Here is a 24,601-nt window from a genome sequence, read left to right on the forward strand (position 1 = left end):
GCGGATGATACAAAGCTCGGCGGGAATGTATGTTGAGGAAGCTGTAAAGTGGCTACATGAGGATTTGGACAGGCTTAGCGAGTGGGCAAGAACATATTAGATGGAATATAATGTGGAAAATGTGAGGTAATCCACTTTGTTAGAAGGAACAGATGTGCAAAGTATTTCCTAAATGGTGAGAGGTTAGGAAGTCTAAATGTACAGAGGGACCTGGGTGTCCTTGTCCATTAGTCACTTCAGGCTAACTTGCAGGTGCAGCAACTATTAGGAAGGCTAATGGAATGTTAGCCTTTATCACAAGCGGATTTGAGTATGGCTGGTGAAGTCTTGCTTCAATTGTACAGAAGCTTGGTTACGGCAAACCATGATATCATGTCAAATAGATGAGTTAGATCGAGATTAGAGCTGATTTGGCAGTTTTGTGCTAGTTTAGGAGAGCTTGGATTGCTGTTGGGGTAATGGAGCTAGTTTTGGGTCATTTGAATTTGTTTCGATATTTTTCAGGTGGAGTCTGTGCTAGTTTGGAGTTGACTTTGGGGTGGTTTGTTCAGGTTTGGAGTAGTTTAAGCTGGTTTGGGGTTGACTTTGGCTTGGTGTGCGCTGATTGAGGGATAGTTTGAGCTGGTTTAGGTAGATTTAGGGAGGTGTTGGAGCTAGGTTGGGATTGACTTTGGTTTAGGGGCTTTTCACAGTAACATTATTGCAGTGTTAATGTGAGCCTACTTGTGACAGTAAAGATTATTATTGAAGGAGAGGAATGAGCTAGTTAAGGCAGTTTGAGGGTGGGTAGAGCTGGTTAAGGCAGTTTGAGGGTGGGGTAGAGCTGGTTAAGGCATTTTGAGGGTGGGGTTTGAACTAGTTAAGGCAGTTGAGGGAGGGGAATGAGCTGGTTTAGGTAGTTTGAGGGTGAGGTCGAGCTGGTTAAGGCAGTTTCTGGGTGGGTTAGAGCTGGTTAAGGCAGTTTGAGGGAGGGGTAGAGCTGGTTAAGGCAGTTTGAGGGTGGGGATTGAGCTAGATAAGGCAGTTGAGAGTGGGTTTGGACTAATTTAGCTTATTTGATGGTGGGTATTGAACTAGTTAAGGCAGTTTGAGGGTGGGGATTGAGCTGGTTAAGGCAGTTTGAGGGTGGGGATTGAGCTGGTTAAGGCAGTTGGAGGGTGGGGTAGAGCTGGTTAAGGCAGTTTGAGGGGTGGGGTAGAGCTGGTTAAGGCAGTCTGAGGAGGGGAATGAGCTGGATAAGGCAGTTTGAGGGTGGGGATTTAGCTGGTTAAGGCAGTTGGAGGGTGGGGTAGAGCTGGTTAAGGCAGTTGGAGGGTGGGATAGTGCTGGTTAAGGCAGTTTGGGGGTGGGTTAGAGCTGGTTAAGGCAGTTTGAGGGTGGGGATTGAGCTAGATAAGGCAGTTTAGGGTGGGTTTGGACTCATTTAGCTTATTTGATGGTGGGTATTGAGCTAGTTAAGGCAGTTTGAGGGTGGGGATTGAGCTGGTTAAGGCATTTTGAGGGTGGGGATTGAGCTGGTTAAGACAGTTGGTGGTTGGGGATTGAGCTGGTTAAGGCAGTTTGAGGGTGGGGTAGAGCTGGTTAAGGCAGTTGGAGGGTGGGGTAGAGCTGGTTAAGGCAGTTGGAGGGGTGGGGTAGAGCTGGTTAAAGCAGTTGGAGGGTTGGGTAGAGCTGGTTAAGGCAGTTGGAGGGTCGGGTAGAGCTGGTTAAGGCAGTTGGAGGGTGGGGTAGAGCTGGTTAAGGAAGTTTGAGGGTGGGGTTTGAGCTGGTTAAGGCAGTTGGAGGGTGGGGGTAGAGCTGGTTAAGGCAGTTGGAGGGTCGGGTAGAGCTGGTTAAGGCAGTTGGAGGGTCGGGTAGAGCTGGTTAAGGCAGTTGGAGGGTGGGGATTGAGCTGGTTAAGGCAGTCTGAGGAGGGGAATGAGCTGGATAAGGCAGTTGGAGGGTGGGGTAGAGCTGGTTAAGGCAGTTGGAGGGGCGGGTAGAGCTGGTTAAGGCAGTTGGAGGGTGGGGTAGAGCTGGTTAAGGAAGTTTGAGGGTGGGGTTTGAGCTGGTTAAGGCAGTTGGAGGGTGGGGGTAGAGCTGGTTAAGGCAGTTGGAGGGTGGGGTAGAGCTGGTTAAGGAAGTTTGAGGGTGGGGTTTGAGCTGGTTAAGGCAGTTGGAGGGTGGGGGTAGAGCTGGTTAAGGCAGTTGGAGGGTCGGGTAGAGCTGGTTAAGGCAGTTGGAGGGTCGGGTAGAGCTGGTTAAGGCAGTTGGAGGGTGGGGTAGAGCTGGTTAAGGAAGTTTGAGGGTGGGGTTTGAGCTGGTTAAGGCAGTTGGAGGGTGGGGGTAGAGCTGGTTAAGGCAGTTGGAGGGTGGGGGTAGAGCTGGTTAAGGCAGTTGGAGGGTGGGGGTAGAGCTGGTTAAGGCAGTTGGAGGGTCGGGTAGAGCTGGTTAAGGCAGTTGGAGGGTGGGGATTGAGCTGGTTAAGGCAGTCTGAGGAGGGGAATGAGCTGGATAAGGCAGTTGGAGGGTGGGGTAGAGCTGGTTAAGGCAGTTGGAGGGGCGGGTAGAGCTGGTTAAGGCAGTTGGAGGGTGGGGTAGAGCTGGTTAAGGAAGTTTGAGGGTGGGGTTTGAGCTGGTTAAGGCAGTTGGAGGGTGGGGTAGAGCTGGTTAAGGCAGTTGGAGGGTGGGGGTAGAGCTGGTTAAGGCAGTTGGAGGGTGGGGTAGAGCTGGTTAAGGCAGTTGGAGGGTGGGGTTTGAGCTGGTTAAGGGTGGGGTAGAGCTGGTTAAGAGCTAACTTTGGTCTGTTTGGAGCTGACTGGGGCCTCTGCTGCCATCAGGAGTTGGAACCTCCGACCTCCAGAGGGCGATGATCTCCAGCTCTCTCTCTGTGCCAGAGGAACCTGTCAAGTGTTTTAAATCTCCCCAAAAGGCGGAAGCAGCGAGTGAATCGCAGGAGGGGCAGAGGTTGTGGATTCAACGTGGAGTGAGCGGCCGGGAGGCAGTAGCAGCTGACCCCAGTATCCAGTCTGTGAGTGTGTGGGGAGGATACAGAGTAACAGGAGACAAACTGCAACATTGAGGATCATCCCCATCGCTTCATCTCAGCTCCTGGCCCAGGTAAACACTCCAGATTCATCAGAACAGCACAATGCACCGCAGAAACACACTCTCATTCAGCAGCACTGGGCAAGTTTCAGGAATAGGAGCACAAAATTCAGGGAGCGAGAGACACAAGAGTTCATGTCTCAGGACAGTCTGTGCACTAATTGTTTTTCACTTTCAGTTTCGCTTTGTGACTTTAAATGTGGTTTGGGGGTGGATTTTTCTACGTGTTCTGCCTTAAAAGCTAAAGGAGGAGACGGATCCAGTAGCAACTTAAAAAATATATATATGAGTTAATATAATAATAATCTTTTATTCGTGTCACAAGTCAGCTTACATCTGAAAGACCAGCGGGGCCGAGTGGAAAAGGGCAGTGGAAATGGTTTAATAGATGTTTCAGAGAGCTAGCATGGGCCATGATGGGCTGAATGGTCCATGCTGGGTTGGTTCTGCCTACTTGCATTCATCCCTCGCACAATGAAAGGGCGCTTGCGTTTATATAGCACCCATCACCCTCCGGAGGCCCCAAAGGACATCGCGGCCAATTTCTGACGCGTGGCCGTGTGGAAAATGTGCCACCGTTTGCGCACGGTACGATCCCACCGCCAAACATTGTCGTGCGGTCACTGCTGGGACCTAGGAAGCGTGGCAACCATTTGCGCATGAGAAATCCCACGGCCAATTTCTGACGGGCGGTCAAATGTCGCGGAAGAAACGTGCCACCGTTTGTGCACAGCAAGATCGCACAGACAGCAATGTGACACAACGTCCGGGTTTTGTTTTTAACGATGAAGGGCGAACTGCCCTGCTCTTCTTTGAATACTGCCGTGGGATCTTGCACATCCATCTGAGAGGGGCCTCGGTTTAATGTTTCATATGAATGATGGCACCTCTGGCAGTGCGGCAACCTCTCGGTACTGCACCTGGTGAGTTAGCCTAGGTTTAGTGCACAAGTCCTGGAGCGGGATTTGAACCTGAAACCTTGTGACACAGAGGCGTGTGAGCTGGCCATTGATATGTCATGCACTTTGAATCACAGATAGGAGAAGGAGGCCAGTCAGTCCACGGGCAGCACAGTGGTTAGCACTGTTGCTTCACAGCACCAGGGTCCCAGGTTTGATTCCGGCTGATATATACCGGCCGGTTTGCTCAGTTGGTTAGAGCATGCTGCTAATAACGCCAAGGTCGCAGGTTCGATCCCCGTACGGGCCAGTAATGTTTTGGGGCAGCACAGTAGCATAGTGGGCAGCACAGTTGCTTCACAGCTCCAGGGTCCCAGGTTCGATTCCCAGCTTGGGTCACTGCCTGTGCGGAGTCTGCACGTTCTCCCCGTGTCTGCGTGGGTTTCCTCCGGGTGCTCCGGTTTCCTCCCACAGTCCAAAGATGTGCGGGTTAGGTGGATTGGCCATGCTAAATTGCCCTTAGTGTACAAAAAGGTTAAGTGGGGGTTACGGGGATAGGGTAGAGATGTGGGCTTGAGTAGGGTGCTCTTTATAAGAGCCGGTGCAGACTCGATGGGCTGAATGGCCTCCTTCTGCACTGTAAATTCTGTGATTCCCGGCTTGGGTCACTGTGTGGAGTCTGCACGTTCGCCCCGTGTCTGCGTGGGTTTCCTCCGGGTGTTCCGGTTTCCTCCCACAAGTCCCGAAAGACGTGCTTGTTGGGCGAATCGGACATTCTGAATTCTCCCTCAGTGTACCTGAACAGGTGCCGGAGTGTGGCGACTAGGGGCTTTTCACAGTAACTTCATTACAGTGTTAATGCAAGCCTACTCGTGACAATAAAGATTATTATTATTGTTCTCAAGCTAGCTCCGAGGGTCCAATACCTACTTTGATGTAAAAGCAGAATACTGGGAATCTGGGATGGAACAGAAAATGCTGGAAAATCTCAGCAGGTTTGGCAGCGTCTGTGGAGCGAGGAACCTGGACCATTCTTCTTCAGATGCTAATTTGATATGTTGGGGAAGGGGTTTTTAGTCGTACAGAACATTTCCTAGCCTCTGGTTATTGCAAAGTGCTTAGCAGCCCATAACGTGTAGTCACTGTTGGAATTTAGATCCACCCAATGCCACCACATTGCAATGAGGCCGATAGAGAACCTGCCATTAAGGAGGCTCCCACCCTGAACCATTTAAACCTCACGCAGACTTGGATTAAACTCATGCACAATTTCAGCTCTTTCTATTTTCAAACCTGGAAACAGTTCCAGCTGGAACATGTCCAAATTTTAGACCCTTCAAATTCTTATAGGTGGTGAGGTACAACAACAACTTGCATTTGTATAGCCTCTTGAATGTGGGGAAACACGGTAGCATTGTGGATAGCACAATTGCTTCACAGCTCCAGGGTCCCAGGTTCGATTCCAGGCTTGGGTCACTGTCTGTGCGGAGTCTGCACGTCCTCCCCGTGTCTGCGTGGGTTTCCTCCGGGTGCTCCGGTTTCCTCCCACAGTCCAAAGATGTGCAGGTTAGGTGGATTGGCCATGCTAAATTGCCCTTAGTGTCTAAAATTGCCCTTAGTGTTGGGTGGGGTTACTGGGTTATGGAGATAGGGTGGAGGTGTTGACCTTGGGTAGGGTGCTCTTTCCAAGAGCCGGTGCAGACTCGATGGGCCGAATGGCCTCCTTCTACACTGTAAATTCTATGATTACATTGGGAGCGATTCTGAGTGATAGAAATCCACACTCGGCCAAGCAGAGGGGCGAGGAGTCTTAAAGGAGGGGTGATTATCAAGGTTACCATTAGACCAGATTGTCTAGCCCAAATAAGATTTCTGTGGGATCCTGCTGTGTACAAATTGGGACAAAGCTCCTCTCACACCCTCGGGCTGTCTTAAAGTGATTCCCAGCCATTGAAAAGTGTAGTTGCTGTCGTAATGTGGCAGCCAATCTGTGCATGGTGGGATCCCGCAGCAGTGTTGCCATGACGATGTAATCTGTTTTTGCGATGTTGGTTGAGGGATGAACGTTGGCCAAGACACTGGGGAGAACCCGCCTGCTGGCTTCAAAACAGCACGCGGCGATCTTTCACATCCACTTGAGAGAGCAGACAGGGGCTCGGCTTAACGACTTGTACGATACAGCACCTCCGACAGCGCACCATCCTTTCTGTGCTCCAGGCCCGTGGATTTGAACCCACAACCTCCTGACTCAGAGGCCCTACGCTCTCCACTGAGGTATCCGCGGTGGCCTGTGACTCCAGGCACACACTGGTCGATACCTCAATGAATAGAGGCCCGACCTGCTCAACCTTTGCACATCAGTCAAACCCCTCAGTCCAGAAATCAACTGAATGAGCCTTCTCTGAACTGGTTCCAATGAAAGTGTGTAACTCCTTCAGCAAAAGGACAAACACTGTATGCTGTACTCTAGGACATTGGTGGCGAGAGTTGTAGCAAGACTTTGCTACTTTTATACTCCCTCCCCCTTGCAATAAAGGCTGACATTCCAATTGCCTTCCTAACTACTTTCTCTTCCTGCATGTGAACATCTTGATTCACTTATGAAAACATCTGGATCTCTCTGTACCGAGCATTCTGGAGTCTCCATTTAAATAATATTTTGCTTTTCTGCACTTCCTACAGAGAGAAAACTTACAACACCAGGTTAAAGTCCAACAGGGTTGTTTGGAGTCACCAGCTTTCAGACTCGTCACTCACGCTGCGCTCGGAAAGCTCGTGATTCCAAATAGACCTGTCGGACTTTAACCTGGTGTAATACTTCTTACTGAGCCCACCCCAGTCCAACGGCGGCATGTCTGACATCACGGAGAGAAAGATGGATAGAAATCAGACAGAGCGAGACAGATGCACGGAGACCGACAGAAGGAGGGACAGATGTGCGGAGACAGACAGCGGGACAGATGTGCGGAGACAGACAGCGGGACAGACGTGTAGAGGCAGGCAGCGGGACAGACGTGTAGAGGGAGACAGCGGGACAGACGTGTAGAGGGAGACAGAGCGGGACAGACGTGTAGAGGGAGACAGAGCGGGACAGACGTGTAGAGGGAGACAGAGCGGGACAGACGTGTAGAGGGAGACAGAGCGGGACAGACGTGTAGAGGGAGACAGAGCGGGACAGACGTGTAGAGGGAGACAGAGCGGGACAGACGTGTAGAGGGAGACAGAGCGGGACAGACGTGTAGAGGGAGATGGAGCGGGACAGATGTGTAGAGGGAGACAGTGCGGGACAGACGTGTAGAGGGAGACAGAGCGGGACAGACGTGTAGAGGGAGACGGAGCGGGACAGATGTGTAGAGGGAGACAGTGCGGGACAGACGTGTAGAGACAGACAGAGCGGGGCAGACGTGTGGAGGCAGGAGAGGGAGGGACAGACGTACAGAGGCAGACAGCCTGTGCCTACCCGAGTCCAACCCTGGCATCTCCACATCACAGAGAGAAAGACAGATAGAAATCAGACCGAGCGAGACAGACGTGTGGAGCCCGGCAGAGGAAGGGACAGACATGCAGAGACAGGAGAGGGAGGGACAGGCGTACAGAGGCAGACTGCGGGACAGACGCGTAGAGGCAGACAGAGCAGGACAGACGTGTAGAGGGAGTCACAGCGAAACAGACGTGTAGGGACAGACAGAGGAAGCGACAGACATGCGGCGACGGGGAGACAGCGAGAGAAGACAGGAATGAAGAATTTGTCGTATGAGGAACGGTTGAGGACTCTGGGTCTGTACTTGGAGTTTGGAAGGATGAGCGGGGATCTTATTGAAACTTCAGGATACTGCGAGGTCTGGATAGAGTGGACGTGGAGAGGGTGTTTCCACTTGTAGGAAAAACTACAACCAGAGGACACCATCCCAGATTAAAGGGACGATCATTTAAAACCGAGATGAGGAGGAATTTCTTCAGCCAGAGGGGGGTGAATCTGTGGAACTCTTTGCCGCAGAAGGCTGTGGAGGCCAAATCACTGAGTGTCTTTAAGACAGAGATAGATAGGTTCTTGATCAATAAGGGGATCAGGGGTTATGGGGAGAAGGCAGGAGAATGGGGATGAGAAAATATCAGCCATGATAGAATGGTGGAGCAGACTCGATGGGCTGAATGGCCTAATTCTGCTCCTGTGTCTTATGGTCTTGTGGACAGCCCGACAGTGAGTGAGTCCCAGGCAACAGAGAGAGACAGATGAACAACAGACACGGAAACATACCGAGAGAGAGAGAGCAGAGATAGAGAGACAACAGACAAACAGAGAGAGATATAAACAGAAAGTGTGAGACTGAGACAGACTCTCAGTCCCTGTAATCGAGTCTGGATTGAAGGCTGGACTTGGATTCGCCCATTGTCCAGAGAGTAAATTCCTCCAGTGGGAATAACAGATCTGAGAGGACATGTTTATTTATTCCCTGTCACCCCCATCTCTGAACTGTTTCTCTCCTATTCTTCAGGATGTTTGGAATCGATTCTTCCAAAGCCACAATGTTCTTCTCCAGTAAGAAAGAGACGAAATACCTTTACTTCATTTTAATGGAGGACTTGCCCATCAACGAGCGTGTCTTTCCTGCAGGGAATATTGCTATTATTGCCGAGGCTGAATACCTGAAGGATATAGAGACAGAGTCTCCGACACCAGGCCGCAAACTGAAGTTCCACCTGGCGGAGGCGGACGTGCACCTATCCCTGGACGTGGCCAGCCTGAACCAGCTGAGCGAGCAGGATGCGGGCCTTCTCCTGGCCGTCAGCCCGTCTCCCGTACGCTTCAGCCTCTACCTGGAGAAGGAAATGTTAGAAAATGCACGGCGCATCCACCTGGGTGACCTGGTGACTGTCGACTACGAATCCAAGCTCCTGCCAGGGATCGTCAGGTACACTGGAAGCCTATGTGACACCCCAAAGCTTTCCGGAACATTCCTTGGAATAGAGTTGCAGGTAGGCTTCATGGAAGGATGAACCAAGTGTCCCTCTCGAGTATCCATTCATCCACACAAACCCCACGAATGGATTCCAGTCTGTAACTCACTCCTACATTCTCATTACACATATTCCCCGTTTTCAATCATCTTTGAATGATATGGCTTTGTTTCAATGCTGTTTGTAAATTTGCTCAGCTGTGACCCTGCAGTCACCTCTTCCCCCTCACCTCCTCCCCCTCCCCTTCACCTCCTCCCCTTCACCACCTCCCCCCTCCCCCCTCACCTCCCCCCCCCTCACCTCCCCCCCTCACCTCCCCCTCACCTCCCCCCTCACCTCCCCCCTCACCCTCACCTCCCCCTCACCTCCCCCTCACCTCCCCCCTCACCTCCCCCTCACCTCCCCTCACCTCCCCCTCACCTCCCCCCTCACCTCCCCCCTCACCTCCCCCCTCACCTCCCCCCTCACCTCCCCCCTCACCTCCCCCTCACCTCCCCCCTCACCTCCCCCTCACCTCCCCCCTCACCTCCCCCTCACCTCCCCCCTCACCTCCCCCCTCACCTCCCCCCTCACCTCCCCCTCACCTCCCCCTCACCTCCCCCTCACCTCCCCCCTCACCTCCCCCCTCACCTCCCCCTCACCTCCCCCCTCACCTCCCCCCTCACCTCCCCTCACCTCCCCCCTCACCTCCCCCCTCACCTCCCCCCTCACCTCCCCCTCACCTCCCCCCTCACCTCCCCCCTCACCTCCCCCCTCACCTCCCCCCTCACCTCCCCCCTCACCTCCCCCCTCACCTCCCCCCTCACCTCCCCCCTCACCTCCCCCCTCACCTCCCCCCTCACCTCCCCCCTCACCTCCCCCCTCACCTCCCCCCTCACCTCCCCCTCACCTCCCCCCTCACCTCCCCCCTCACCTCCCCCTCACCTCCCCCCTCACCTCCCCCCTCACCTCCCCCCTCACTCCCCCTCACCTCCCCCCTCACCTCCCCCCTCACCTCCCCCCTCACCTCCCCCCTCACCTCCCCCCTCACCTCCCCCCTCACCTCCCCCCTCACCTCCCCCCTCACCTCCCCCCTCACCTCCCCCCTCACCTCCCCCCTCACCTCCCCCCTCACCTCCCCCTCACCTCCCCCCTCACCTCCCCCTCACCTCCCCCCTCACCTCCCCTCACCTCCCCCCTCACCTCCCCCCTCACCTCCCCCCTCACCTCCCCCTCACCTCCCCCCTCACCTCCCCCCTCACCTCCCCCCTCACCTCCCCCCTCACCTCCCCCCTCACCTCCCCCTCAACCTCCCCCCTCACCTCCCCCCTCACCTCCCCCCTCACCGCCCCCTCACCGCCCCCCTACCGCCCCCCTCACCGCCCCCCTCACCGCCCCCCTCACCGCCCCCCTCACCGCCCCCCTCACCGCCCCCTCACCGCCCCCCTCACCGCCCCCTCACCTCCCCCCTCACCTCCCCCCTCACCTCCCCCCTCACCTCCTCCCCCTCACCGCCCCCTCACCTCCTCCCCCTCACCTCCTCCCCCTCCCCCTCACCTCCTCCCCCTCCCCCTCACCTCCTCCTCCCTCCCCCTCACCTCCTCCCCCTCCCACTCACCTCCTCTTCCCCCTCACCTCCTCCCCCTCCCCTCCTCCCCCTCCCCTCCTCCCCCTCCCCTCCTCCTCCTCCCCCTCCCCTCCTCCCCCTCCCCCTCCCCTCCTCCCCCTCCCCCTCCCCTCCTCCCCTCCCCCTCACCTCCTCCCCCTCCCCCTCACCTCCTCCCCCTCACCTCCTCCCCCTCACCTCCTCCCCCTCACCTCCTCCCCCTCACCTCCTCCCCTCACCTCCTCCCCCTCACCTCCTCCCCCTCACCTCCTCTTCCCCTCACCTCCTCCTCCCCTCACCTCCTCCTCCCCCTCACCTCCTCCTCCCCCTCACCTCCTCCTCCCCCTCACCCCCTCCTCCCCCTCCCCTCCTCCCCCTCCCCTCCTCCCCCCCCTCCTCCCCCTCCCCTCCTCCCCCTCCCCTCCTCCCCTCCCCCCTCCCCCTCCCCTCCCCTCCCCTCCCCCTCCCCCTCCCCCTCCTCCCCCTCCCCCTCCCCCTCCCCCTCCTCCCCCTCCCCCTCCTCCCCTCCCCCTCACCTCCTCCCCCTCCCCCTCGCCTCCTCCCCCTCCCCCTCGCCTCCTCCCCCTCCCCCTCGCCTCCTCCCCCTCCTCCCCTCACCTCCTCCCCCCCTCACCTCCTCTTCCCCCTCCCCTCCTCCCCCTCCCCCTCGCCTCCTCTCCCTCCCCCTCGCCTCCTCTCCCTCCCCCTCACCTCCTCCCCCCCCTCACCTCCTCCCCTCCCCCTCACCTCCCACCCCTCCCCCTCACCTCCTCCCTCCTTCACCTCCTCCTTCTGCCCTCCCCCTCACCTCCTCCCTCCCTCACCTCCTCCCTCCAACTGAGCTCCTTCCCCTCACCTTCTCCCCCTCCCCCTCACCTCCCTCCCTCCCACTCACTTCCCTCCCACTCACCACCTCCTCCCTCCTCCTCTCTCCCACTCACCTCTTCCCTCACACCCTCCTTCTCACTCACCCTATCCCTCCCAATCTCCACCTCCCTCCTCTCCGGTCCCTCTGCTCGGCTCCACCCGCCACTCCAGACCCTCCCACTCAACTCTTCCCTCGTCCCTCCCCTCAAGACCCTCCCACTCACCACCCTCCCTCCTCCCGGACCCCCCTGCCCGCCTCCTCCCTCCTCCCCGGATCCCCCTCCCCGCCTCCTCCCTGGACCCCCCTGCCCGCCTCCTCCCTCCTCCCCGGACCCCCCTCCCCGCCTCCTCCCGGACCCCCCCTGCCCGCCGCCTCCCTCCTCCCGGACCCCCCTGCCCGCCGCCTCCCTCCTCCCCGGACCCCCCTGCCTGCCTCCTCCCTCCTCCCTGGACCCCCCTGCCCGCCTCCTCCCTCCTCCCTGGACCCCCTGCCCGCCTCCTCCCTCCTCCCCAGACCCCCCTCCCCGCCTCCTCCTGGACCCCTGCCCGCCTCCTCCCTCCTCCCCGGACCCCCCTCCCCGCCTCCTCACGGACCCCCCCTGCCCGCCGCCTCCCTCCTCCCGGACTCCCCTGCCCGCCTTCTCCCTCCTCCCCGGACCCCCCTGCCCGCCTCCTCCCTCCTCCTGGACCCCCCTGCCCACCTCCTCCCTCCTCTCCGGACCCCCCCTACCCACCTCCTCCTCCTCTCCGACCCCCCTACCCACCTCCTCCCTCCTCCCCGGACCCCCTGCCCGCCTCCCCCTCCTCCCCGGATCCCCCTGCCCGCCACCTCCCTCCTCCCCGGACCCCCTGCCCACCTCCTCCCTCCTCCCCGGACCCCCCTGCCCGCCTCCCCCCTCCTCCCCGGATCCCCCTGCCCGCCGCCTCCCTCCTCCCCGACCCCCCTGCCCGCCTCCTCCCTCCTCCCCGGACCACCCTGCCCGCCTCATCCCTCCTCCCCGGACCCACTGCCCGCCTCCTCCTCCTTCCCGGACCCCCCTGCCCGCCTCCTCCCTCCTCTCCGGACCCCCCTGCCCACCTCCTCCCTGGATCCCCCTGCCCGCCTCCTCCCTCCTCCCCGGACCCCCTGCCCACCTCCTCCCTCCTCCCCGGACCCCCCTGCCCGCCTCCTCCCGGACCCCCCTGCCCGCCTCCTCCCTCCCTCTCCGGACCCGCCGCCTCCCTCCTCCCCGGACCCCCCTCCCCGCCTCCTCCCTCCTCCCGGACTCCCCTGCCCGCCTCCTCCCTCCTCCCGGACTCCCCTGCCCGCCTCCTCCCTCCTCTCCGGACCCCCCTGCCCGCCTCCTCCCTCCTCCCTGACCCCCCTGCCCGCCTCCTCCCTCCTCTCCGGACCCCCCTGCCCGCCTCCTCCCTCCTCTCCGGACCCCCCTGCCTGCCTCCTCCCTCCTCTCCGGACCCCCCTCCCCGCCTCCTCCCTCCTCCCGGACCCCCATGCCCGCCGCCTCCTCCTCTCCGGACCCCCTGCCCCCCTCCTCCCGGACCCCTCTGCCCGCCTCCTCCCTCCTCCGGACCCCCCTGCCCGCCTCCTCCGTCCTCCCGGACCCCCTGCCCGCCTCCTCCCTCCCTCTCCGGACCCGCCTCCTCCCTCCTCTCTGGACCCCCCTGCCCCCCTCCTCCCAGACCCCCATGCCCGTCTCCCTCCTCTCCGGACCCCGCTGCCCGCCTCCTCCCTCCTCTCCGGACCCCCCTGCCCGCCTCCTCCCTCCTCCTCGGACCCTCCTGCCTGCCTCCTCCCGGACCCCCCTGCCACGTCACCCTCTTCCTTGACCCCCCCTGCCCGCCTCCTCCCTCCTCCTGGACCCCCCTGCCCACCTCCCTCTTCCGGACCCCCCTGCCCGCCTCCTCCCTCCTCCCGGACCCCCCTGCCCGCCTCCTCCCTTCTCCCCGGACCCCCCTGCCTGCCTCCTCCCTTCTCCCCGGACCCCCCTGCGCGCCTCCTCCTCCTCCCTGGATCCCCCCTGCCCGCCTCCTCCCTGGATCCCCCTGCCCGCCTCCTCCCGGACCCCCATGCCCGCCTCCTCCCGGTCCCTCCTGCCACTCTCCCTCTCTCCGGACCCCCTGCCCACCTCCTCCCTCCTCTCCGGACCCCCCTGCCGCCTCCTCCTCCTCCCGGACCCCCGTGCCCTCTCCTCCGTCCCCACCCCCTCCGCCCCCCCTGCCCGCCCCCTGCCCGCCTCCCCCCCCCTCTCCGGACCCTTGTGCTCGCCACCCCCCCCTACTGGGGGCTCCTCCCTATTTTAATTCTTCTGCATTTGCAGGTAGAGGGGGAAGTAGATGATCAATGCGATGGAACGCTTGGCGGACACCAGCACTTCAGCTGCAAGAAAGGGTGTGGCATCTTTGTGCCATTTAACAAGGTCAAACGGCGATGGAGCGTCGGAGATGCGGAACAGTGCGTGAGCGCGGGCACCGTCAACAGCAAGGAACCTTGGGCGGATCACCCAGTGAACCCTGGAGACCGCGTGGCTGTCTACGTAGAAGAGGAGTTGAAGGATGGGACAGTGGTCGGGGTCATGGATGGGGGCACGGCGGTGCTGGTCAACTTTCAATCGGTGAGTGAGACTGTCATTGGCAAATGGGTTTTCATCTGGGTGCGTTAGGACATCGCACGTCTCAGCCAGAGTGGAGGTGATTGGACCCCTGTTGATCACACCCAGAGACCACATTTATTGGGATTGATTTGGCGAACATATTAAGCTCTCCTCACCTACTGTAATTTGCTGGACAATTAAAATCCTGCTATTGTCTGTAGTTTTGGTTATGACTTTGGAGCAGAGAGGCTCTGAGGTAAAGTAGATGTGGCTTTGAGTTCTGTCAACCCTACCCTACTCCAACTCGGATACGTCAACGCCAATACTCATTCGGGCGGGGTGTTCTGTCAGAGGATGGTTGCCCTTGTAAGTGGGCCTTCAGTAGCGGCTTGGTGGGTAGCACTCCCACCTCTGAGCCAGGAGTTATTTCAGGACCCACTCTAGAGACTTGAGCCCAGAATCTAGGCCGAAAATCCTGAGGAAGCGCTGCGCTGCCGGAGGTCCCATCTTTCAACCAGAGCCCCGTTGGCCTTCTCATTCAGGATCCCTGGATGTGGGCGATCTCCTGGGGTACCTTGGCTGGTATGTTTCCCACAATTATCTGAGTTGCTGTTAGGGAGTGCCTGTTGTGCACACTGGTGCGCAAAGGGGGGAAGCTGGAACTTGGGGACCTGCCCTCGAGGCATTTGAGGCCCCCCATTCTCTGTCTTCCCCTCACTATTTTAGCTTTCCGGAACAGTGTTCTCATCAGCGGGAACTCTCCTTGACGTGTGGAAGCTCAAACTGAGGGTTGCTCCATTCTGTTGCAGAACCAGCTGGATGGCGAGGAATCGATGATGCCCTTGAAGGTGCCACTGGAGTCGGTCATAAAGGAAGACATGCTTCAACCAATGGAGAGCATCAAGCGGAGTAACTGTGAGTCTCAATGCGCCAGAAGAGGGGGGGGGGGGGGGGTGTGTGTGTGTGCGCGTGCGCGCGTGCGTGCGTGCGCGCGCGTGCGTGCGTGCGTGCGTGCGTGTGTGTGTGTGTGTCCAGAGGAGACGTAAACGGCAGAACGATGAACAGCTGCTGCCCAGAAGCCTCGCTCCACCCTATCCCCGTAACCCAATCACCCCTCCTAACCTTTTTGGACACTAAGGGCAATTTATCATGGCCAATCCACCTAACCTGCACGTCTTTGGACCGTGGGAGGAAACCGGAGCACCCGGAGGAAACCCACGCACACACGCGGGGAGGACGTGCAGACTCCGCACAGACAGTGACTCAACGGGGAATTGAACCTGTCGCTGTGGAGCCACAGTGCTATCCACTTGTGCTACCGTGCTGCCCATGGTGTTTAATGATTTGTCTTTGTATGAAAGGGGGAGATGGTGGTACTGGCGTAGTAAGACCCAGGCTAACCCTCTGGGGACGGGGTGTTCAAATCCCACCACGGCAGCTGGAGGAATTTAAATTCAATTAATAATATCTGTAGGCCATGAAACAATTGTCGTAAAAGCCCACCTGGTTCACCAATGTCCTTCGGGGAAGGAAATCTGCCGTCCTTACCCGGTCTGGCCTACATGTTACTCCAGACCCACAGCAATGTGGTCGACTCTTAACTGTCCCACTCTGAAATGGCCGCGCAAACCACCCAGTTTAAGGGCAATTAGGAATGGTCAACAAATGCTGGTCCAGCCGGCGACGCCCACTTTCTGTGACCGAATAACCGAAATCCAATGTTAAGAAGTTCGCTATTCTGAACATTTCCACAAAGGGTGGAGGAAAGTCTGTGGGAAAGCGAACCTGCAACTGCGTAATAAGGGTGGAGGAAAGTCTGTGGGAAAGCGAACCTGCAACTGCGTAATTATTGACTCCACCCTCACACATTTCTTTGCATGTAGTGATTGAGGGAATCAAGACCACGGGGAGTGGCTGCGGCAGAGGCCCCTGGTTTGGGAATGTAATTATTTTGATGTCTTGGGCGGTTGCCAGCCTGTTAGTGGGAGGGGAGCAATTCGCCCCTCTGAACTTTGCAATGTTAAGGCAGGAATACTGGGGGATGTGGAACTCCCTCCACAGTCGGAGGGAGGGGTGAGGGGCAAAGTTAAAATTTCAAAAACTTGCAACCTGCCTCAGCCAGCCCTGATAGCTGCTTCTAAGGGAGGTGGACAGTTCTGGGATGACCGACCTGCCCGCTAGAGAGAGATTAATTATTTATTTATGAAAATCGGGCAGCGTGTCCCATATTTATAAAGTTATTCAGATGTTCGGGCTGAAAGCAATACGTCAGGGCAGCTGAAGGGAGAAAGAGTAGCCAGTGCAGTCGATAAGTGCCTTTCTAGCACTGCATGGGGGCCAGGAGCAGCAGACGTGCTTCACCTTAGGCCTCCAAGCTCCCTGTGCACCCACAAACGTCGTCGGATGTACCCATACAGACCCCCCCCCCCAACCTACAATTTCTCTCCCATCTTTGTTCACCATCTCTTTCCTCCCTCTAATCCACTCCCAGGCTGCGGCCTAGTACAGGAGGCAATTGGGGATGGGAAATAAATGCCCTCTCCCTGGCCGTGGGATAGTGCAACAGGCCTCTCCTCTCCCTGGCTGCGATCTGGTGCCGCGACCCGCCCCCTCCCCTCCCTCCAGACCGCAGCCTAATGCCACAGGCCTCCCCACCCTTTGGCAATCGGCCTCCTTGCCCAACAACTGATCAGCCACTCGAGGCTGCCGGCAATGAAACAGGCAGAAATTCAAAATGCGGAATCCCCACATCACATCTCCAGATTTAAAAATATTCTTGAAGGGATGTGGGCTTTTCTGGCTGGGCCAGTGTTAATTGCCCATTCCCTAACTCACCCATCCACTTGGTGCCCTGTAAATGTTGAGGCTGTAGTGTTAGTTCCAAATGGGTTCATTGACAACCTGTGATTATATATACACATTGACACCAAGGGAGAGGTGGTGGCGTAGTGGTAATGTTGCTGGGATTAGTAATCCAGAGATCCAGGGTAATGATCTGGGGACCCAGATTCAAATCCCACCTCGGCAATTAAACGTCCAATGATGACCATGAATCGATTGTCGTAAAAACCGATCTGGTTCACTAATGTCCTTTAGGGAAGGAAATCTGTCATAACAAAGAACAAAGAAATGTACAGCACAGGAACAGGCCCTTCGGCCCTCCATGCCCGTGCCGACCATACTGCCCGACTAAACTACAATCTTCTACACTTCCTGGGTCCGTATCCTTCTATTCCCATCCTATTCATATATTTGTCAAGATGCCCCTTGAATGTCCCTATCGTCCCTGCTTCCACTACCTCCTCCGGTAGTGAGTTCCAGGCACCCACTACCCTCTGCGTAAAAAACTTGCCTCGTACATCTACTCTAAACCTTGCCCCTCTCACCTTAAACCTATGCCCCCTAGTAATTGACCCCTCTACCCTGGGGAAAAGCCTCTGACTATCCACTCTGTCTATGCCCCTCATAATTTTGTATACCTCTATCAGATCGCCCCTCAACCTCCTTCGTTCCAGTGAGAACAAACCGAGTTTATTCAATCGCTCCTCATAGCTTATGCCCTCCATACCAGGCAACATTCTGGTAAATCTCTTCTGCACCCTCTCTAAAGCCTCCACATCCTTCTGGTAGTGTGGCGACCAGAATTGAACACTATACTCCAAGCGTGGCCTAACTAAGGTTCTATACAGCTGCAACATGACTTGCCAATTCTTATACTCAATGCCCCGGCCAATGAAGGCAAGCATGCCGTATGCCTTCTTGACTACCTTCTCCACCTGTGTTGCCCCTTTCAATGACCTGTACTCCTAGATCTCTTTGACTTTCAATACTCTTGAGGGTTCTACCATTCACTGTATATTCCCTACCTGCATTAGCCCTTCCAAAATGCATTACCTCACATTTGTCCGGATTAAACTCCATCTGCCATCTCTCCGCCCAAGTCTCCAGACAATCTAAATCCTGCTGTATCCTCAGACAGTCCTCATCGCTATCCGCAATTCCACCAACCTTTGTGTCGTCTGCAAACTTACTAATCAGACCAGTTACATTTTCCTCCAAATCATTTATATATACTACAAAGAGCAAAGGTCCCAGCACTGATCCCTGTGGAACACCACTGGTCACAGCCCTCCAATTAGAAAAGCATCCCTCCATTGCTACCCTCTGCCTTCTATGGCCTAGCCAGTTCTGTATCCACCTTGCCAGTTCACCCCTGATCCCGTGTGACTTCACCTTTTGTACTAGTCTACCATGAGGGACCTTGTCAAAGGCCTTACTGAAGTCCATATAGACAACATCTACTGCCCTACCTGCATCAATCATCTTAGTGACCTCCTCGAAAAACTCTATCAAGTTAGTGAGACACGACCTCCCCTTCACAAAACCGTGCTGCCTCTCACTAATACGTCCATTTGCTTCCAAATGGGAGTAGATCCTGTCTCAAAGAATTCTCTCCAGTAATTTCCCTACCACTGAAGTAAGGCTCACCGGCCTGTAGTTCCCAGGATTATCCTTGCTACCCTTCTTAAACAGAGGAACAACATTGGCTATTCTCCAGTCCTCCGGGACATCCCCTGAAGACAGCGAGGATCCAAAGATTTCTGTCAAGGCCTCAGCAATTTCCTCTCCAGCCTCCTTCAGTATTCTGGGGTAGATCCCATCAGGCCCTGGGGACTTATCTACCTTAATATTTTTTAAGACACCCAACACCTCGTCTTTTTGGATCACAATGTGACCCAGGCTATCTACACCCCCTTCTCCAGACTCAACATCTACCAATTCCTTCTCTTTGGTGAATACTGATGCAAAGTATTCATTTAGTACCTCGCCCATTTCCTCTGGCTCCACACATAGATTCCCTTGCCTATCCTTCAGTGGGCCAACCCTTTCCCTGGCTACCCTCTTGCTTTTTATGTACGTGTAAAAAGCCTTGGGATTTTCCTTAACCCTATTTGCCAATGACTTTTCATGACCCCTTCTAGCCCTCCTGACTCCTTGCTTAAGTTCCTTCCTACTTTCCTTATATGCCACACAGGCTTCGTCTGTTCCCAACCTTTTAGCCCTGACAAATGCCTCCTTTTTCTTTTTGACGAGGCCTACAATATCACTCGTCATCCAAGGTTCCCGAAAATTGCCGTATTTATCTTTCTTCCTCACAGGAACATGCCTGTCCTGGATTCCTTTCAACTGACACTTGAAAGCCTCCCACATGTCAGATGTTGATTTGCCCTCAAACATCCGCCCCCAATCTATGTTCTTCAGTTCCCGCCTAATATTGTTATAATTAGCCTTCCCCCAATTTAGCACATTCATCCTCGGACCACTCTTATCCTTGTCCACCAGTACTTTAAAACTTACTGAATTGTGGTCACTGTTACCGAAATGCTCCCCTACTGAAACATCTACCACCTGGCCGGGCTCATTCCCCAATACCAGGTCCAGTACCGCCCCTTCCCTAGTTGGACTGTTTACATATTGTTTTAAGAAGCCCTCCTGGATGCTCCTTACAAACTCCGCCCCGTCTAAGCCCCTGGCACTAAGTGAGTCCCAGTCAATATTGGGGAAGTTGAAGTCTCCCATCACCACAACCCTGTTGTTTTTACTCTTTTCCAAAATCTGTCTACCTATCTGCTCCTCTATCTCCCGCTGGCTGTTGGGAGGCCTGTAGTATACCCCCAACATGCTCCTTGCATTAAAACATATGCACTTCAGGCCACCAGACCCGCTGTGTTCAGCAACTTCTCCCCGTCTGCTCTGCCTCAGAGCCACACTGTCCCTATTCCCTAGTTCTCCCTCAATGCTCTCACCTTATGACCTATTGCTCCCTTGCCCACCCCCCTGCCATACTAGTTTAAACCCTCCCGTGTGACACTGGCAAACCTCGCGGCCAGGATATTTATGCCTCTCCGGTTTAGATGCAACCCGTCCATCTTATACAGGTCACACCTGCCCCGGAAGAGCTCCCAGTGGTCCAGATAACGGAAACCCTCCCTCCTACACCAGCTGTTTAGCCACGTGTTTGTCTGCTCTATCTTCCTATTTCTAGCCTCACTGGCACGTGGCACATGGAGTAATCCCGAGATTACAACCCTCGAGGTCCTGTCTTTTAACTTTCTGCCTAGCTCCCTGAACTCCTGCTGCAGGACCTCATGCCCCTTCCTGCCTATGTCGTTAGTACCAATATGTACAATGACCTCTGCCTGTTTGCCCTCCCCCTTCAGGATTCCCTCTATCCGTTCGGAGACATCCTGGACCCTGGCACCAGGGAGGCAACATACCATCCTGGAGTCTCTTTCACGTCCACAGAAGCGCCTATCTGTGCCCCTGACTATAGAGTCCCCTATTACTATTACTCTTCTGCGCTTTGACCCTCCCTTCTGAACATCAGAGCCAGCCGTGGTGCCACTGCTCTGGCTGCTGCTGTTTTCCCCTGATAGGCTATCCACCCCGACAGTATCCAAAGGGGTATATCTGTTCGAGAGGGGGACAACCACAGGGGATTCCTGCACTGACTGCCTGCCCTTTCTGGTGGTCACCCATTTCTCTGCCTGCACCTTGGGTGTGACCACATTTACATAACTGCGATCTATGACGCTTTCCGCCACCTGCATGCTCCTAAGTGCATCCAATTGCTGCTCCAACCGAACCATGCGGTCTGTGAGGAGCTGCAGTTGGGTGCACTTTCTGCAGATGAAGCCATCCGGGACGCTGGAAGCCTCCCAGACCTGCCACATCTCACAGTCAGAGCACTGCACCCCTCTAACTGACATTGCGTCAATTAATTAAAATTAAAATTTGTCTTTTTTTAAAAAATACTTTTTTTTTAAATTGCAAAGTTACTGTCAACTATCTGTTTCCTAGCACTAGATTTCTAATAGAAATGCGATAGCTAACTATAATACTCTCCGATCTCTGGCTTAGATATCCTCTAAATTATAATTAAGTTATTATGTTTAATTAGTTCCCAAATACTCAAATTTTTTTAAAATTTAGGTTAGAATCCCAACCAGCCACTCAGGTCACAGCTTTTCTGTGATGTCACTTCAATTTCCCCCCGACACACACAATTTGAAAAAAGATATAAAAGTAAAAATCACTTACTTACCTTCTGAGTGTCTGAGATGTTCTCAGGTTCTCTCGCTGACAGAGACTGCTCCTCCACCTCCGATCCTTGACCTGCACAATGCTAATAATATAATAATATAATATGGCACTTACCTTACACCAATGGGTCTTATTATTAGGTTAGAGGAGGAGGGCTGGTGGGAGACACTACACGTGTAGTGTCTCGGGTTTCCTCTCCACCAGAATTTATTGGTTGGGGGGGGGGGGACTTGCCAGAGGTCGAACTTCCGGTTCCCGCCTTATATAAAAACAAATAAAACAGAAAAGAAGAACAGACACGGGACCAGGCAAGGCTTTTTAAATTACTACTCACCTCCCAGAAGGCCCCTGCTCACCGCTGCCGCCGAAATCCAAAGGGCTGCTCCTGTAAAGGTAAGAGCTTTTAAACTCACTACTCACCTCCCAGAATCTTTACTCGGTCTGGCCGACATGTGACTCCAGACCCACAGCAATGTGGTTAGCACTTAAATACCCTCTGAAATGGCCACTCAGTTGTATTCAACCGCTACAAAAACACAAAAAAAGGAATGAAACCGGACAGACCACCCGGCATCAAACCAGGCACCGGAAACGACAACGGAAAACACAGCCTTACCGACCCTGCAAAGTCCTTTTTTTTTCTAAATTTAGAGTACTGAAGTAAAAAACTCACCACTATTCTTAGAAGTCCCCCTATACCAAAAAGGGTCAATAAGACATTCTAAATGGTGAACAGGGATTCTCACTCCCTGACTCCGATGCAAGCTTCAGTGGGTGTTATTCAGGTCAAACTATGTTTTCAAGTTATCCCCCGGTATAATCTTCATAGAAGATTTCATCTACTTACCACTTAGTAGCATCGATCCTGGGTCCCGCGTTGCTAAGTAACTTTGTAATAACCACTGTTTCAAGTTAAAACTTTTAAGTTATTTTATTACTATATTTTTTCTTTTAAAAGATGCAATCACTGTCTTTACAGAAAAGTAAAAAGATCTTGCTTCTGGATTCTCCTGGGTGGTTGAAGAGACCTTCAGATCCACCTTGACAATCACTTTTCTTTAGCTTTTGGTCTTCCCCAGATGGATTCGCTGTTCTGCTCGGTTGCTATGTTCTATCCATCCCATGTACCGAACTATGAGAGCTGACTTTCACTTCTTTAGCTTTTGGTCTTCCTCAGATGGATTTGCTGTTCTGCTTGGTTGCTATGTTCTACTCTTCCCATGACCGAGCTATGAGAGCTGACTCTGCTGGCTGCCCCCTTTTTTAGGGTTTATATACCCCTTCTAGCAGTTATTAAGTTTATACAACATTATCGTAAAGTAACTTTATTTACTCTTGATTGTACAAGATACCTTTAATCTGAATTGTTTCTAACACAACTATGTATTCATATTGAGCATGACTTCAGCTCATCGATCTCTGATTACATTATTTCCTTTGTGATGTTCAATTGTGCTTTGATTCCAGAGCGGTGTTACATCTGGTTTCTGTCATTTCTAAAGTTGCTTTATTATCAAATGCTGCCCTTAGCTTGTCAGAGCTCTCAATCCGATTTGGGTCTGACGTATGTTCCCATGGACATGTTGTCTCCAGCTTCCCATATTCTTCCTGGTGTCAGCAGAATTTCACACCTAAACATTTGTCACCCAATTCAACTGAAATTCCTAGCCATTCTTTTCGAGCTGCTTACTAAAATAATTAACTTCAAAGAAGGTGTGGAATATTGCTTTTTTCCATATAACTAAAAGTTCAATCTGCTGTGACTTAAAAGACATGCATCAGTTTTACAGCTTGAGCTGTTGCAAGCTGTTTTCTTAACGCCTGTTTGATAAAGCCTATCTGCATTTCAAAACCTTCTTTTGCAGCTGCTGTTAACCCTTCGTGGGATTTTTCCCTACATTTTCTCATGTAGCCTTAGGTCAGGTATTGCCAGACTTCCATGTTTCAAACGACATAGTTTCCCATTTTTTCTTTTACAGTACCCAAGAATTTTTTTTCCAATGAAGGGGCAATTTAGCGTGGCCAATCCACCTAACCAGCTGTGGGTTGTGAGGGTGAAACACACGCAGACACGGGGAGAATGTGAAAACTCCACACGGACAGTGACCCAAGGCCGGGATTCGAACCCGGGTCCTCAGCGCCGTAGTCCCAGTGCTAACCACTGAACCACCATGCTTGCCCCTAGTCCTCCTTACTAACTTCTAGGGGCTTGTGCCAAAGTTGGGAGAGCTGTCTCACAGTCTAGTCAATCATACTCACAGAATCATACCTAACAGACAATTTCCCAGACACCACTATTTCTGGGTATGTCCTGTCTCACTGACAGGCTGGACTTTGAACAGATCTAGCAACTCCAGACTGGGCATCAGTGCTGAGGGCCATCAGCAGCGGCAGAATTGTACTCGACCGCAATCTGTAACCTCATGGCCTGGCATATCGCCCACTCTCCCGTTACCACCAAGCCAGGGTTCATGCAGGAGAGCTTGCCAGCAACACTGAAAACTGAGGTATCAACCTGGTGAAGCTACAACACGGGACTACTTGTGTGCCAAACAGCAAAAGCAGCAAGTGATAGACGGAGCCAAACGATTCGGCAACGAACGCATCAGATCTAAGCTCTGCAGTCCTGCCACGTCCAGTCGTGAATGGCGGTGGACAATAAAAAAACTCACTGGAGGAGGAGGCTCCACAAATATCCCCATCCTCAATGACGGAGGAGCCCAGCACGGTATGTGCAAAAGACAAGGCTGAGGCATTCACAACAGTCTTCAGCCAGACGTGCCGAGTGGATGATCCACCTCGATCTCCTCCGGAGGTTCCCAGCACCACAGAAATCAGTCTTCAGCCAATATTCCACGTTTCACTCTCCGTGATATCAGGAAATGGCTGAAGGCACTGGATACCGTAAAGGCTATGGGTCCTGGGAATATTCCGGCAATAGTATTGAAGACTTGTGCTCCAGAAGTTGCCGCACCCCTAGCCATGCTGTTCCAGTACAGCTACAACACTGGCATCGACCCGGCAATGTGGAAAATTGCCCAGGTGTGTCCTGTGCACAAGAAACAGGACAAATCCACCCCAGCCAATTACCGCCTCATCAGTCTACTCTCCATCAGCAAACTGATGGAAGGAGTCATGAACAGTGCTATCAAGCGGCACTTACTCAGTAATAACCTGCTCACTGACGCTCGGTTTGGGTTCCGCCAGGGTCACTCAGCTCCTGACCTTATTACAGCCTTGGGTCAAACATGGACAAAAGAGCTGAATGCCAGAGGTGAGGTGAGCGTGACTGCCCTTGACATCAAGGCAGCATTTGACCGAGTGTGGCATCAAGGAGCCCGAGCTAAACTGGAGTCAATGGGAATCAGGGGGAAAACTCCCTGCTGGTTGGAGTCGGACCCGGCACAAAGGAAGATGGTTGTGATGGTTGGAGGTCAATCATCTCAGCTCCAGAACGTCGTGTCGATTGTCGTGAAATGCCATCCAGTTCACTAATATCCTTTAGGGAA

At 54.5% G+C, this 24,601-nt stretch overlaps 1 protein-coding gene across 1 annotated transcript in view; it reads left to right on the top strand.

The window, feature by feature from the left end:
• The first annotated feature begins 2,891 nt into the window (after nucleotides 1–2,891).
• The window catches only part of cyldl (cylindromatosis (turban tumor syndrome), like), a 144,744-nt gene continuing 123,034 nt past the window's right edge, over nucleotides 2,892–24,601 (top strand). Inside the window, 4 exon segments of the mRNA XM_072508049.1 lie at nucleotides 2,892–3,099; nucleotides 8,483–8,963; nucleotides 13,716–14,009; nucleotides 14,798–14,903. Of these exon segments, the coding sequence (XP_072364150.1) occupies nucleotides 8,484–8,963; nucleotides 13,716–14,009; nucleotides 14,798–14,903 (880 nt within the window). The 5' untranslated portion in view covers nucleotides 2,892–3,099; nucleotide 8,483.

The sequence above is a fragment of the Scyliorhinus torazame genome, chromosome 6, assembly GCF_047496885.1.
Source record: "Scyliorhinus torazame isolate Kashiwa2021f chromosome 6, sScyTor2.1, whole genome shotgun sequence".
NCBI classification, from domain to species: Eukaryota; Metazoa; Chordata; class Chondrichthyes; order Carcharhiniformes; family Scyliorhinidae; genus Scyliorhinus; species Scyliorhinus torazame.